Here is a 16,378-nt window from a genome sequence, read left to right on the forward strand (position 1 = left end):
CACAATTTGTCCATTTAGGTTATCTGTACCAGAATATATTTGCCTTCCCTCCTCCACTCCCTCTGTTTATACCCACTTTGTCTTCTAAGTGGATTGTAAGGTCATTGGGGTGGGAATTGATCCCACTATATTTGTTTAGTGCCTCGATCTTTGGGTCGGTGGATGCTACCATAATGCAAACAATAGAAATCAATTGCCATTGGAAGATTTCTCTGTGATTTATGTGAAATTAATTTAGCTGTTTATTCTGGGTATATGTCCACAACACAGAAAAAAATCCCACCATCATAAGCAGCACTATCTGTAACCCTGATTGTCAGCCTCTTTAAAGAGGCCAAGGTTTGAATAGGCATGGAGTATGAAACCTTCTTGTTGATGTTGGTGCAGACTGGTAGGAGAGTACATTATGCGGAAGTTTTCTGTTTGCCTGTTCAAGAAGTAGCTTCCTGTGACTAAGTACAGGTTTTAATAGTCAAGTGCCTTCAGTCTATAGCTTCCCTGATTGTTAAATACCATAAGTATATCCAATAAAATAGAAGCTCCAAGTAATTATCCAGAGTTTGGTTAAACATGGTTAAAACAAAATTGTTTAACTGTCTGTCCAAAACACATTGTCAATTTTTGCCCTTCTTCAAACCAGTGAAAATTTAGAGTAACTCTTGATTTCAGTGGTGGTGTACTTGATTTCTGCCACAGCAAATGAGGGAGGAGCTTGGTCTCTCATCTCTAAATATTTAGGGTTTATAATATAGTGGATTATAGACACTAATAATATTTAGCAATTATATGTTATTTAACATGTTTAAAATGCTGCCTTTAATTATGCTTGTTTTGTACATACTGCTATACATTTATACATAAGGATGTAACTTCCAAAAAGACTAAGAAATGTAAACTTAAAGTAAAAATTGGCATTTACTTACTATATATTTGTTTATGTGGAAATTGCTGCGTTTACAGCCTTAGAGACTGAATCTCTGTCTTTACAGATAGAACAGGATAGCATAAGCTGCATCAGTGCAAGCTTTCCAATATGGCCCAGCAATTGTGCTGCAAGACTGATCTCTTGGTTACATGGCTCAGTCAATCCTTGATGCCTGTACTAAGACTGCCAAGTAATGGCAGTTGTGATCATGATTTTGTGGTGTGGGTACTTGTCCAGTGAAAACCACTAAACTCATGTCACATAGGCCACCAAACACCTTTTGGATATGACCAACCTGTACTGGTTTTCTGGCCTCTCCATCCTTGACTCAACCCATTGTGTGATGTTTACTCATTCCGTGTTTTACATATTTTCAGATTCACTGCAAGTTTGGGCACACAATGTTAAGTTAAGGACAGCAGTAGCTGCCTATCCCTGTTCTAGGTGTCATTAGAAGTTACATTATAAAATGAACAACGTTTATCAGCTGAGATATCAGGGAGGGATAGAAAAGAAATCTGTATAAAATTTAAATTAAAGGTGTACAGAATTATTGTATTTTCTTGAACAAATCATTTAAAAAGTGTATTTTACCCAGTGTGTAGCAAAGCAGGTAAGCAACAGGGCTAACACGCAAGGCTCCAATGAGCACTCATCATCTTCGCTCCGCAACAAAACTGACCTACTGTGTTCAATAGTGTTCTAGGTCTTGTAGTTAACTGCAACTGGTGCAGTTTTTAGCAAGTTTGGTTTAGAATGTTCTTGTTAAAGTGCTAGAAGAAAATGCTGCTCTAACATGATCAATCTGGTTATATCCCAAATGCTCCTAAACATTTCAGGCTACAAAAAAATACAAAAATGCAGTGCAGCACAACTTTTGGTGTAGATGTTATTGATATAATAGGCCACATTTTGCTTTCTATTAAACCGATGTTCAATGCTATTAATTTCAGTGGGGTTGCCCAGGGATAACAGCAGTATTTGGCTCCAAGTATGGACTATTCTATTGTAACAGGGTGGTGTAGTAAAGAGAGCAAAATCTGTGTACTTATAAAATTTTATTACCTGGACACATTTTTATCATTAAAGGCAAAGTTCTTCATTGAGTGCTTGCTCATGTCCATTCCACGTTAGGTGTGTGTGTGCCGCATGCACAGTTGCTGGATATTTTTCCCTCAGTGGTATCCATCAGGCTGGCTAGAGCGCCGGCTCCACACCATCTCTGTTCCTTCTTACCGAACATGACAGTCACTGGAAGAGCTCCTCTTGCTTCGGTAAACTCCTACTCAGTGGTCTTAGTTTAGTCATTTTTCCCTGGTTTCCCTATCCCAGTTCTTTATTTTCTCCATTTGGACTGTTGTAGATTACGTGTATATAGTTAGTTGGTACTTCTCACCCTATTGGAGTTTCTTCTGCTCCCAGTGCTCGGCATGTCCCAGTTCCCAGGTTTCAAGCCATGAGCCTCCTGCAGCAAGTCCATGTCTGTGAGTGACCTGCACTCAAGTTGTCTGAAGGGCCTGGGAGAGAGTCATATCAGGGACTGCTGCCTAATCAGTCGAGACTTCAAGCCCTGTACCAAGGACAGGGAGGCCAGGTTGAAGTCCCTCTTGATGGAGGTGGTGCTCCATCCCTCTTGGAGTCAAGCTGGTCCAACTTGGCACTCAGTTGAGAGCTGTTGGGAGAGACTTTCGGCATCATTCTCCTTCACTAGTGCCGAAGAAGAAATATAAGAAGCAGCTGGCCATGAGGGAACGTTCCCCGACTCTGAAGAGAGCCAAGTATGGGGAGCGCAGTGGAGTGCGATCTGAGTCTGGCTACTCATCTGCCTCCACTCCGAGGGCGGCACTATCAACTCCGCCTCGTGGGCAGGACCATTGAATTCAGACCTTGGCACAGGAGAGTCAATGTGGCACCAGCAGGATTGCAGTATTGTTTACACCAGAGGCGTTCATTGAGACCAGGGACTTGCTGGCAACCCTGACGCCACTCGCTCTCCTCTCAGACCTGATCTCACAAGATCACAGCCAATTGTTCCATCCGAACCTCAAGGCCCTTAACCTCACCATGTGGAAGCTCTATGGTTAAACTCAGCAGAGTGGGCCTATTGAGGGCAAGTCCACCAGATATCGCTAGATAGTAGGAAACCATCTACTAGACCCACTTACCTCACCAAGTGGAAGCATTTCTCTGTGTGGTCATCCCAACAAGGCCCCTCACCCCCTAGGTCACTTCTCCAGTTCATGACAGAGTATCTGCTTCATCTGAAACAGAAGGGCCTAGCCGTTTCATTGATTAAGTTACACCTAATGGCCATTTCCACCTTCCCCCTCTGGTGGATTGTACATTATTTTTTCTCAAGGGCTTGGAGAGACTACACGTGCAGATTCATGAACCCGTTCCATCGTGGGATCTAAACCTGGTCCTGTTAAGACTCTCAGGCTCTCCCTTTGAGCTGCTGGCATCGTTCCCCTTGTTGTCAGGGCCAGATTAACTCTCCTGTGGGCCTGGGGCTATTAGATTTTGTGATGCCCCTGTATGCAAGTCTTCTTCCTGGGAGGGAGTTTGGTGCAGGAGGGGATGTGGGCTCTGGGAGGGAGTTTGGGTAAAGGAGGGGGATTCTGATCTGGGGCAGGGAGTTGGGGGGAGGAGGGGTGTGTGTGCGAGGTGCAGGCTCCGGTTGGGAGGCGCTTACCACAGGCTGCTCCTGGCCGGCGGCACAGCAGGGCTCAGGCAGGCTACCTGCCTGCCATAGCCCAGTGCTGCTCCCGGAAACAGCTGGCTCCTAGCACGTCTCTGCGGGGGGGAGGACATTGTGTCTCCGTGTGCTGCCCGCGCCTGCAAGCGCTGCCCCTGTAGCTGTGAGGATGGTGGGGGCGGAGGCAGCGTGCGGAGCCATCTCCCACCCCCACCCCTCCGCCAGGGGCCACAGAGACGTGCTAGGAGCCAGCCACTTCCATCCTATCAGCCTGCCTGAGTGCCTGCTGCACCGTGGGACTTTTAGCAGTCCGGAGTTGGAGATCGCTGCCTGTGATTTATTTTTGAGGGCACCCTGGGCTGCAGCCCCTAAAGCCGCTGCCTTAATCCAGCCCTGCTTGTTGTACCTCTGAATAAAGAAAACAAACCACACCTTTAGTTAGGCAAGCAACATTTATTTTGTTTGTGATTTCCAAAGGAGATTAACAGAGATAGGCACTACTCCCAGGGAATTTCATTGGGAATTAGGCAGCTAAAATGCTGAAATCCCTCTCCAAAATCCCAGCTAAAATGTCATGAAGTCTGAGGCCATAAGTTTCATTACATACTTAACTGGAATTAAAAGGTTATTTAAATCCTTTTATCTCTTTTTGTAAACTCTAAAAGGACTAATATTTTTATTTTATTCCCCCCCCCCAGTGAAAGGGGTTTAAAAAAGTAAAAGACTGACCATAATTTGTGCCCTGATTTTTGAACTTGTGGAGCTTAATTAACAATAGGTTTAATATAAAACAGTTGTTTTCACACTGCTAAAAGTCTCATTCAGATTTGCTTTTCCAGAAAAAAAAATGGATTATTTAGTTTCTCCCTATGTAAATAATCTCTCTTTCAAGTAATATGAGACTGAAATTGTCTCACATACTGGCTTTCCTGAAATACAACTCTTGACTTAAACATACCGTGTGGACTAGTGCAGTATTGCACCACAATAGAGCCTGATCACTAAATACAGAAAAGGGATATGGTTACTTTGTGCTTAGAGATTTATCAATTCACATAATATATATTATCCTAGGATATTGTTGGAATGCCAGCGCTGCCACTTGAAACAGGTAAAGGCTAACATAACATACAGTGTGTCTTTTTCTGTGTAAGACATGTTTACCAGCCACTGCTGGAAGACAAAGTACTGGGCTAGATGGACCATTGGTCTGAGCCAGTATGGCCATTCTTATGTTCCTGTTCTAAGAATAATTGTTTAAATATATTTCAGATTTTATGTATTCATCTTTTTCACAGCATCTGTGTTTAAACCTTGCACAAGTCTGTTATAATTAATCTATATCATTATATCATTGAGAGATATTTTGATCATTTTGATAAGGTTTGTAAATGGCACTATTTTATAAATGTATGTACTGTATATATTTTAATAAAATGAAAATGTGATGTATTTATTTCATGGAAAGATTATTCTGTTGGAATGACAATGAACATAGTTATTGGAGCTTCAGTTCACCCAAACTCCACAGCAGCAGTGGGAGCAGAACACCATCAAAGGCAGAAATGAGTTATTTGCACACATATGGAGAAGCAAGAATAAAGTGACCTACTTCATCAGTGCAACTTTAAAAACTACAGTCTGTGTAGCAAATAACTTGTTTAGGATGACTTCTATATGTATAAAACTATGCATCATTTTATGCTGTGAATATATATCTTGTGTTAAAAAGAGGAAATAAGTCAATACAATGATACTACTTACTGCTGGACAAAGCTGGTTAGATTTAATGTACTGTAAAGTACATAGAGCAGTATAGGAACCATTGGTAACTGTTTACATGCTATTAATAATTAGCAGGCTTTATGCTAGTCTGTTAGCAGAGAGCCAGGCATTTGGCACAATAGAAACTCAACTCCATACAGTTGACTTCAAATTACATTAGATTTGGACAATAGAAGTGAATGGTGCTCATTTGAGTTTCTGCCACTGTAAACAATGGGATGTTGGAATGTTTCATTTGTTTATTGATTTATTTATTTGGACAGGTGCAGGTTGGATATATGAAATGGATTATTATTCAGATATAGCCACAAGATACACTTACAGCCCTATCTAATCAATGCATGATGATGAACAGCACCTTGAAGGACTCAAGGCAAACTAGTTTAACCCTTTTATGGGTGTGACACTGTACATTAAAAAGTCAGTAATAATAAGTAAACCTTTCAATGTATTTACCATCTAGATCAGGGGTAGGCAACCTATGGCACGCGTGCTGAAGGCGGCACACGAGCTGATTTTCAGTGGCATTCACACTGCCCAGGTCCTGGCCACCGGTCTGGGAGGCTCTGCATTTTTAATTTAATTTTAAATGAAGCTTCTTAAACATTTTGAAACCTTATTTACTTTACATACAACAATAGTTTAGATATATATTATAGACTTATAGAAAGAGACCTTCTAAAAATGTTAAAAAGTATTAAAACCTTAATTAGAGTGAATAAATGAAGACTCGGCACACCACTTCTGAAAGGTTGCCGACCCCTGATCTAGATAATGAACTGTATGTGGGCAAATGCTAGTCATTTTCACAGAAAACCTGGACTTCCTGTCCTGATAACTCCTTTGTTTCTCAGAGGGGCGGCCGTGTTAGTCTGGATCTGTAAAAGCAGCAAAGAGTCCTGTGGCACCTTATAGACTAACAGACGTATAGGAGCATGAGCTTTCGTGGGTGAATACATCTGACAAAGTGGGTATTCACCCACGAAAGCTCATGCTCCAATACGTCTGTTAGTCTATAAGGTGCCACTGGACTCTTTGCTCCTTTATTTCTGAGTCTCTTATTTTCTGTTTAAAGTTATGTACAGTTCATAGGCCAGATCCCATTACTGTAAATGGGGGCATATTTGAGCAGAAGGATTCAGATTTGGTGCATCTGTGTTGGGAGCACAGCAGAGCATGGTACTAGCTCCACAGTATAATTTTCCTCAGCTCTGTGGAAACCCTTCTATAAGTGTTTCATGGCAGTCAGGTTCTGTAATTTGCGAAAGAATAGGAGGGCAGTTGAGGCACCTCAAGGCATAATCTCAGCAATCCTACAGGGATTAATTGCCTAAAATTTAAATGAATGCTTCATAAACATTAATTCAGGATCTCTTCTCCCTCTCCATAATCTGAATATCTACCTTCCTCAAAGGGATTCCTCGGGTGAGCAACAATAGTGGGGGGCATAAATGAAGGCATGATGGCTCCATTTAAGGTATACTGCAATATGGGGAGCAAATATAAAGGCCAAGGGGCTTCATGCAGATGACTCTGGCCTCTAGAAGACTTCCTAAGATCTGCACTCCCCCCCTGTCATGTGCACCAATGGGCATACTACAACATTCTCTGCAATTGTACAAAAGGAAATTCTTCTTCGAGTGATTGCTCATGTTGATTCCAAGTAGGTGTGTGTGCACCGCATGCACAGTTGCCAGAAGGATTTTCTCCTAGCGGTACCCATTGGGTTGGCTGTGGAGCCCCCTGGAGTTATGTCTTCAAGGCAGTGTATATAGGTCTCTGCTGCCTCTTCAGTTCCTTCTTACTGCCAGTGACAGTCATTGGAGCAGCTCCTCTCTTGCTAACAGCAAGCGATCCCCTAGTAGACTTTTTCTTATTGTTTCTTATAAATAGTTAAAAAAATTAGTGTTAGTTAGTTGAAATAGTCTTAGTTAGATTTAGATAAGTTTCAGTTGAGGGTTGTCCCCCAACCTGCGAGGGCAGGAGATGGGCACACAGGCCGACACTGCTGCGGAACCTGGCACCAGAGCCAATACCAAGAAGGGTGCAGGCCTGGAAATCAGCAGCACTCCCGGCATGGCATTTCAGTGCAAGGGGATCCCTGCGAACCAGAGGGTCAGGAAGGCCCAGTGCCCCCATGGGCATCTTCCTCAGTCTCCCCAGATGAAGTGGTGGCGGGCACTTCCACCACACTGCCTACCATGGACAACAGGGCATACCAAGAGTTGCCCAGGAGGGTGGCTCAAAATTTGAGCATGCGGGCAAAGGAGGTGTCGGAGGAGACCAACCCTATGGTTAACATTCTGGTCCCTGAAGGTCCTTCAAGGGTGTCTTTGCCCCTCATTAAGACTATACATTAAACCACTAAGGTGTTGTGGCAAAAACCCGACTCTCTTTCCTCCCCCTCCCACGGCGAAAGGGGTGGAGAGGAAATATTTTGTGCCTTCCAAACAGTATGTTTACTCATCCTCAGCCAGTACTCTGGTGGTAGAGGCTGCCAACCAGAAGAAAAGGCAGAGACAACTGGGGCTGACTTCTAAATCCAAGTATCAGAGGGGTAGCCGTGTTAGTCTGGATCTGTAAAAGCAACAAAGAATCCTGTGGCACCTTATAGACTAACAGTTAGTCTATAAGTTAGTCTGTTAGTCTATAAGGTGCCACAGGATTCTTTGTTGCTTTTTCTAAATCCAAGGAAGTGAAGAAGCTGGATCTCTTTGGTAGGAAGGTGTATTGTACTGGCAGGCTCCAGCTTCACATTGCCAATCAGCAGGCAGTCCTTAGCCGCTAAAGCTGTAATTCCTGGAACCTGCTGTCCAAGTTCCAGGAACTGCTTCCGGCAGATTTCCATTTAGAGTTTGCGGCTGTCCTGGAGGATGGCAAGGTCATCGTGAGGACCTCCTTGCAGGCCTCCCATGACTTGGTGGACTCAGAAAGCCATACGATGGCAACTGCGATAGCAATGATATGGAGCTCATGGCTTCAAATGTTGGGACTCCCGAACGAAGTCCAACAGACTATTCAGGACTTGCCTTATGACTGTTTAGGACTCTTCTCGGAGCAAACAGACACTAGGCTCCACAGCCTGAAAGACTTGCAGGCAACCCTGAAGTCCCTGGGGCTTCATATGCCAGCCCATCAAAGAAAGCCATTTAAGCTGAAACCCGCCCCTCACTTGTACTCGGATCCTCCTAGGCAGGACTATAGCAGAAAGCAAGGCAGGAGTAATAGACGGAGGCCCTCTCAGTCCTCCTCTAACCCAGGGCCAAGGTGCAGTAAAGCAGCCTTCAGCCTCCAAACCAAACTTTTGAAGGGGGTTACCCACAAGTTCAGATCCAGAATCCTTCCCCTCCCTTTGTGAATCCTCTATCCCATTTCTGCCACCCTTGGGCTCAAATCACCTCAGACCAATGGGTCTTGGGCATGGCAGAGTTGGGATATTCTCTCCAATTCTGTTCCCTCCCACCTTCCCACCCACCTTTCCCGTCCCTCTTCAGGGGCCCTTCTCAGGAGCAACTTCTAGTGCTGGAGGTGCAAACACTCCTATAACTCAGGGCAGTAGAAGAGGTCCCTCTGGAATTCAGGGACAGGGAGTTCTACTCCCGGTGTTTCCTAATCCCAAAGGCCAAGGGTGGGCTCAGGACTATTTTAGACCTGTGAATCCTAAACAGATTCATGAAGAAGTTGAAGTTCCGCATGGGCTCCCTGTCTTTCATTATTCCCTCCCTGGATCCAGGGGACTGGTATACTCCCTCGACTTGAAGGATGAGGACTTTCATGTGTCCATAATCCCATCTCACAGACAATTCCTCTGTTTTGTGGTCAAAAACACCCACTATCAGTTCACGGTCCTCTCCTTTGGCTTCTCGATGGCCCCTCGGATGTTCACCAAGTGCGTGGCAGTCGTGGCAGCCTTTCTACAGAAGTGTCAAGTGCAAGAATTCCTATACCAGACCACTGGCTAACCAAGGGCTGCTCCCAGGCCCAAGTAGAGGCCCACGTGAGCCTGGTGCGGACGACATTCCACAGGCTCAGCCTCATTCTGAACATGGCAAATCAACCATAACCCCAACTCAGAGGATAGAATTAATCAGAGCTCTCCTAGATTCAGGTCAGGCTAGGGCATTCCTCCCGGAATCTCGCTTCCTTGCCATGGGCACCATCAGGAAGATTCCTCACTAATATGGCACGAAATTGCCTGAAACTGCTCAGCCATATGGTTGCTTGCACGTATGTGATACAGCATGCCAGGCTACAGCTCCGTCCCCTTCAGGCTTGGCTAGCCCTGGTATACAGGCCGAACTGAGACCGCCTAGACAAATTGGTCTCACTCACTCCTCCAGTCCTCGAGTCCCTCCCGTAGTGGCGTGATCCGCAAGCAGTATGTGCAGAAGTACCTTTCTCCAGGTCTCAACCATCGCTGTCCCTAGTCACAGATGCATCGGCGATGGGATGGGGGGACGCAGCCAGTCAGTCTCCTGTGGCCAGAGAAAAGGAACACTTTCTTACCCCACTGGCCCCCACCAGGAACTGACCTCCTCCTTTTAGCCAAGCCTGCTGGGCTCTGATTGGCTGCTTCCACAAGGCCTCTGTAGGAAGGCCTGGAGGCCCCACCTCCATTGGTCCTTCCTGAGGTGGGGTGTAGTAGGACCGCAGGTTCTCCAGCAGGGGGCCATGAAGGGCAAGGTACACCCCATCACAGTATCTTTTAGATATAAGTCCTCAACAGGTCTACCTCTTGCCTGTCCAATTAAAGAGAGAGGCAGTTACCAAAAGAGGTGGTTCCTTCAGGTGGCTCCCAATTTATCATAAAAGCCCAAAATATGATTTAAGGAAATAAATCTGTAGGCCACATTTCAGCTGATGCAAATTGGAATAGTTCCATTAGACTTCAGTGGAGCTTTGCTGATTTTACACCATCTGAGAACTTATACTTAAGGTGATGGAAAAGGATTTATTCTTTTGTTGAGTTCAGCTGAGGTGTCTTAATAGATATACCATAGACTATACAATGTGACGTTATATGTGTAAAACAAGTGTCAACATACCTATTAAATCTGTGGGGGAAATGATTACAGTTTAGGGGGTCAAATTCAGCTGTGATGTTGGAAGCACAAGTCTATTGAATTTGGCGCAAGATTATCTTGGAAGTAAACAAGTGAATTGTAGCACAGTAGCTAATTGATTACCAGTTTTCATAGGGTAACAATACAGAGATTTTATTCTGTTGCAAATATTTGTAACTGTTATGTGCATGCTTTTGCCATCTATAAATCAGGATAAGAATATTCAGTAGCATATCCTTGTAAGTGAACATAGTTATACTGGAAACTAGAGCCCAGATTGCCAAACATTGGGTCCCTAAGGCCAGTCTCCTTAAGCCGTATGTGGGTACTTAAATCAGAATAGACTGAAGTCACTGGGAGATACGGGTTCTTAGTACTTCTGAAAATCAAGCATCTTTGATTTAGGTGCCTAAATATAGAGTTAGGTGCCTATTTTAGGCACATGTTTGCAACATATTTGCCTTTGCTCTTACAAAGTGGTAGGTAAGCATTTAGTCCCTTCCTCAGCCCTTTCCAGTTTCTAGTTGAAAATTAAATAGTTGTTCCTGCAACACTACTGTTGTGGTCAAAAATCAATAAATATATTCCAGATACAGCCAGTTTTGCCAAGGAAGGAAGTTGCTGTTGTTAAAATGATGTTTGATTTCAGGTAGCCAATTTTCATTGGGGACTAATTGTATTGATGAGTTTTTTGTTTTTTGTTTTTTTCTAGAATGGCACTAAGAAGTTTTGGGACTTTATGAGGACACATGACAGGTAAATCTGAACAAATTAGCTCATGTCTATTTTCTTTTACCTATGTGTCCTGTTTCATTCAATATTATCTTCAACAATCCCAATCCCAGTGTACCAGATCCTTTTTCTCCTCATTTAGATCCCTCCTAAAGGCCCACTTCTCCTGTGATGCTTGTAAATACTAGCCACCTTCAATAAAATGCCCTTTCAGACCCACAGTTTAAGACAGAGAATAAAAAGAATTATCTACACAATGGGGTAATGCACGCTATGAGGGTGTGAATTCTGAAGCACACTTTTGGTCCATGTAGACCTGGGATTCTCAAACTGGGGGTTGGGACCTCTCAAGGGATCGCGAGGTTATTACATGGGGGATCATGAGCTGTCAGCTTCCACCCCAAGCTCAAGCATTTTTAATTTATAAGGGGGATCCCACTCAGAGGCTTGCTATGTGAAAGGGGTCACCAGTACAAATGTTTGAGAACCACTGATGTAGACTCTGCTGGTGCACGCTAAAGGTCCCTAGTGTGCTTTAATGTAGTACTGTTTGAAAATATGCCATGTGCAATTATTTGGTTTACATGTGATGTAAGAAATTCTATTTTAAGTCTGATCAAGTCCTATTATTACAGTAGCCTGATTAATCTAGCAATGATGTATCAGGCAAGGCCTACCTCAAGTGACCTTGAAAAGGAAAGATTATAATCTCATAAAAATTCCCTAATCCTGCCACCCAATTTACATAATGCTGATAACAAATAGAGAATATATGCAGCAGACCCGATTCATGAGCTGTCCATTGCTTAAACATTCATTGAGTAATTTCCAACAAGTTTGTAAAATTCAGGTCTGATATTTGAAAAATTCATGAATAAAAAATAAGGGTAAAATTAGACTAACGAATTTCCCAGCTCTATTTAAAGTAATAAATGTTTTACTGAACTGACCTTACTAGAAGTCAAATGGGAAGCTGCTTTGATGATGTGAGATCATCAGGTAAAACAATTGCTTTCAGGAAATTGTCCAGTGTTAGACTCAGTTGGACCCTTCTAGTAAATGGTGTCATATGTAGCTACTTGAGAGATGAATGAAGTAGTAGGAGCAACCAGGCAGCCTTTGCATATATTAATTTTTATCAAAATGGAGGATACAAAGGTACGAGTTACAGAAAGAATATTGAAAATTAGACATATCTGGATCCATCAGAAAAGAAAGTCTTTGCAGTACTTGAGGATGAGGATAAAAGGGATTGATATTTGAATATTAAGTTCACACTGACTGTTGGAATCTATCTAGAGGACAAACAGATTTCTCTCTACTTACTTATGGGTGTGTATGTAGATTTTATGATCATAGATACAAAAAATTGGACTGATAATTGATTGTTGGACATGTAATACTTGCCCTCTGGTTCCAGACAAACTAGTCCAGCTTCAGGTCATAGTGTTAATAATTTTTTTTTCCAAAGGCAATTGCTTCTTCTTTGATTATTTTTAATGTAAATCTTAGATTGTGCATACTAACAAAATGATAAACAGCTGGATGGAGATAAATACTATAGGACCAGTTTTCCATGAACTTCTTGAGAATATTATTTTTAAAGGACTTTTGTGGACATTTTTTAAATAGTTGGGAACATGACTGTATAAAAGGGCTACAGCCACATGTCACGCCATTCATCTCTGGTCACGTAACATTTGTTAGCTTAACATGTACAACAGCTGCCATCCTAACTTCTTAGTGATTACTGTGTTAAACTGTAGAATGTTAGTTTCACAAACAATTTAAATTCAACTTATGTCATTTCACAGGAACAACAAAAGCTTCCTTTATTTGCAAGATTTCAGCTTTCCTACATAAGCCCTATCCATGAATATGAGACCAATTCTGGTCTAATAGATCATAGTCATAAACGGGTACAAAATGCTGTAAATTGACTGAAAACTGTTATTTTACCTGATTTGAGTAGAACAGTTTGTGCTGGTTATATGGCTAAGCTTTTCTTTATAGTTGGAGATTTGTTGCTAATGTGTAATTGTTTGGTTGTCTCTGTTTTTGTGGCACAAAATAAATATGCTCCTTTTGTTGTAAATTGTGTGGGGGGAGGGAATGTTTTCTTTTTATCATTTCACTAATATTGTGAAAAGTGCGTTTTTAATTAGTCTATAATATTCTAAAATTGACTAAAAACACAACAAAACCAGATTGTAACTAAACCTATAATTGTTTTTGTAGTAGGGGTTCCCTTTGCTAGTCTGTACATTTAGATTTGAATCCTAATATCTCAAACCGTACAAAGCTGTTTTGCAGATGCCCAGAGAAGGAATAAAACTGTAAAAAGGGGGAGGGGAGAGAATAGTTATAAACTATAGGAAGTCATTTTTAAATAAGCTCGAAATGTTATAACAGTGTCTGTGTTATTTTGTTAAAATAGCATTGCCTATAGATCTTTGTAGTTAGAGGACATCCTGAGGTTTTTTGTAAGGCTCATTATTGTTAATGAAGCACATTTTCAAAACTGAGGTGAAATCCTGGCCCCATTGACATTAATGGCAAAACTCCTGTTAACTATTGTGGGGTCAGGATTTCACCCAGAGTGTAACATTAGGCTCCCAAATCAATATGTAGGCACCTAAAAATGACCCTGATTCAGGGAAGCATCGTTGCTCAGGCAGGATGTTTAGCCAAGTGCTTAGGTGCTCTCTAAAATTGGGGCCTGATTTTCAAAAGTGCCGGAAACTTATTACTTTGCATCAGAGTCAATGGAAGCTGTTGGGTGCTCAGCACTTTTAAATGTTAGTCCACTTACTAAGGCTTTGGCTACACTTGCACTTCAAAGCGCTGCCGCGGCAGCGCTTTGAAGCGCTAAGTGTAGTCAAAGCGCCAGCGCTGGGAGAGAGCTCTCCCAGCGCTGTCCGTACTCCACCTCCCTGTGGGGAGAGGGTGTGTTTTCACACCCTGCTGCAGCGCTGCAAATTTGCAAGTGTAGCCAAGGCCTTAGATTATATGTGTGTGTATTACCTTGCACAGTGGGGCTCTAGTCCCTAGTGTCTCTAGGCACCACTATAACATAAATAAAGCAATTTGGAACTAAATATAAAAGGAAGTTGTTCTGTTTATATTGTGGATGAACCCAAAGGCTCCATTCAGAACGAGGGCCTCATTCTAGTAGGCATTGTACAAATACATAGGCAGATGTCATTCCATTCCTATTAAGCAAAGCGCTTAAGTATGTGCTTAAAGCGAAGTTCCTTGCTGAATAGATCTGGACTTAAGCATGTGCTTAAATGTTTTGCTCATTTGGGGCTCCAGAGAACTTGACAGGCTTCTGCTGAAATCAGGATAAGTATGAGTTTAATATCAGAGGGGTAGCCATGTTAAGGTAATAAAGGTAATAACTGGAGATATACCAATCTCCTAGAACTGGATGGGACCTTGAAAGGTCATCGAGTCCAGCCCCCTGCCTTCACTAGCAGGACCAATTTTTGCCCCAGATTCCTAAGTGGCCTCCTCAAGGATTGAACTCACAAACCCTGGGATTAGCAGGCTGATGCTCAAACCACTGAGCTATCCCTCCCCCACAAAAGCTTATGCTCCAATACATCTGTTAGTCTATAAAATGCCACAGGACTCTGTTGCTTTTTATGTGAGTTTAATGTGTACATATGTGTATTTGATGCAAGTATTTAAATGTATTTATTCATTATTTCAGTTCCTTACTGACAACTATTAAAAGAAACCTATCAACTTGAAAGCCACCTTTCTATCTGAAAATATTGTAATCTACTATTGCTCTGATCCTACAGTAAGATCTGCTAGTGCAAACCCCTGTGGAGTTTCCTTGAAGGTAATAGGCCTTTGTGAGGCAGAGGGGTCAATGTTAGCAGATCTGATTGCAAGATTGGGTCCTATAGTTAGAAATAACACCCAAGTGTATGGTAACTAAAAGAAGTTGGGTTAAAAAAATCCTTTAGTTTTTTTCAGTTGTTATTATTTAACGTTTATATTGTGGTAATGCTCAGGGGCCTCAACTATATCTGCGCCCCATTGTGGTAGGCCCGGCACATACAGTAAATGACAGTTCCTGTCCAGTTGATCTAAACTTCGTGCATTTGACAGCACATTGTTCATAGTCATTTCACTTTTTCCTGTGTGTTGTCTGTCAGTCAGTCAGTTTCTTTTCTGGAAAAATGCTTGTAAGCATCAACAAGAGAATGATGGGGAAAACATACATACAGGTTTTTTTAAATGGGATTTTTTGTTTATATTTCAGGCTACTCTTTAGTGGGGGCTGTATCAGAAATAATTGCTTTTTTAAAATATCAGGATCCGCATTGTTTTGCTAAAATAGCATTGCTTATAGATCTTTGTAGTTAGAAGTCATCCCAGGGTTTTTTGTAAGGCTCATTATTGTTAATGGAGGACAAGATTTTCAAAACTAGGGGTGAAATTCTGGCCTTGTTGACGTAAATAGGGTCAGCATTTCACCCAAAGTGTGTAAAGTCAGGCTCCCAAATCCATAAATTGACTTGACAGTGTCCCTCATACAAAAGTGTAATGGCTTCCTCGCAGAAATTAAAAACAACTAAAATAATACAAATGAATAATTAATGCCTGTAAAAATAAACGGAAGTAATAGAACTAAAATGATCTTGACCCACTAAAACTAGATAGGTGTTCCCATTTAGATCATCCCTCACCCTAATACTGCTATATTTAGTACACTAAGAGTTTGAAATGTAATACTTTGGCTTTGTGTTCATCAACTTTGTAGAACAATATACAGAATTTAGGAAGGTCAATACGCAATCATAAAAATAGGAATAAGAAATAGTGTATGAGATGTAGAATTGGAACATAAGCATACAGTGCAGTGGTTGACACGTAAGAGAAGAGCTTTCAGGTTATGGTGTGAATTGGTATAAAGCAAAGGTGATGGAAGTTCACCAGTTTAAACAGATGAAAAAATCAACATAAAGCACACTTCATGTAAAAAGAAAAACTTTGAAGTCACTGTAACATTAGTCACTGGAGTCAGTGGACATTGTCACGTAACTGGGTTATAGTCTTTTGTAACTCTGAACAATGTCATGTGACTAGAGACAGGCAATAAAGACCATTCTCTTACAAGTACTCTTGTGGCTCCTACCTAAATTCTAAACACACGTCAGATGT

The 16,378-nt window shown here is 42.1% G+C and overlaps 1 protein-coding gene across 1 annotated transcript in view; it reads left to right on the plus strand.

Moving 5' to 3' along the window:
• The window catches only part of NUDT14 (nudix hydrolase 14), an 85,093-nt gene that overhangs the window by 37,061 nt on the left and 31,654 nt on the right, over positions 1–16,378 (plus strand). Inside the window, exon 2 of the mRNA XM_039537819.1 lies at positions 11,181–11,224. Coding sequence (XP_039393753.1) covers positions 11,181–11,224 — 44 coding nt within the window. The remainder of the gene's footprint in view (positions 1–11,180; positions 11,225–16,378) is intronic.

This window comes from Mauremys reevesii, linkage group 4 (genome assembly GCF_016161935.1).
Source record: "Mauremys reevesii isolate NIE-2019 linkage group 4, ASM1616193v1, whole genome shotgun sequence".
NCBI classification, from domain to species: Eukaryota; Metazoa; Chordata; order Testudines; family Geoemydidae; genus Mauremys; species Mauremys reevesii.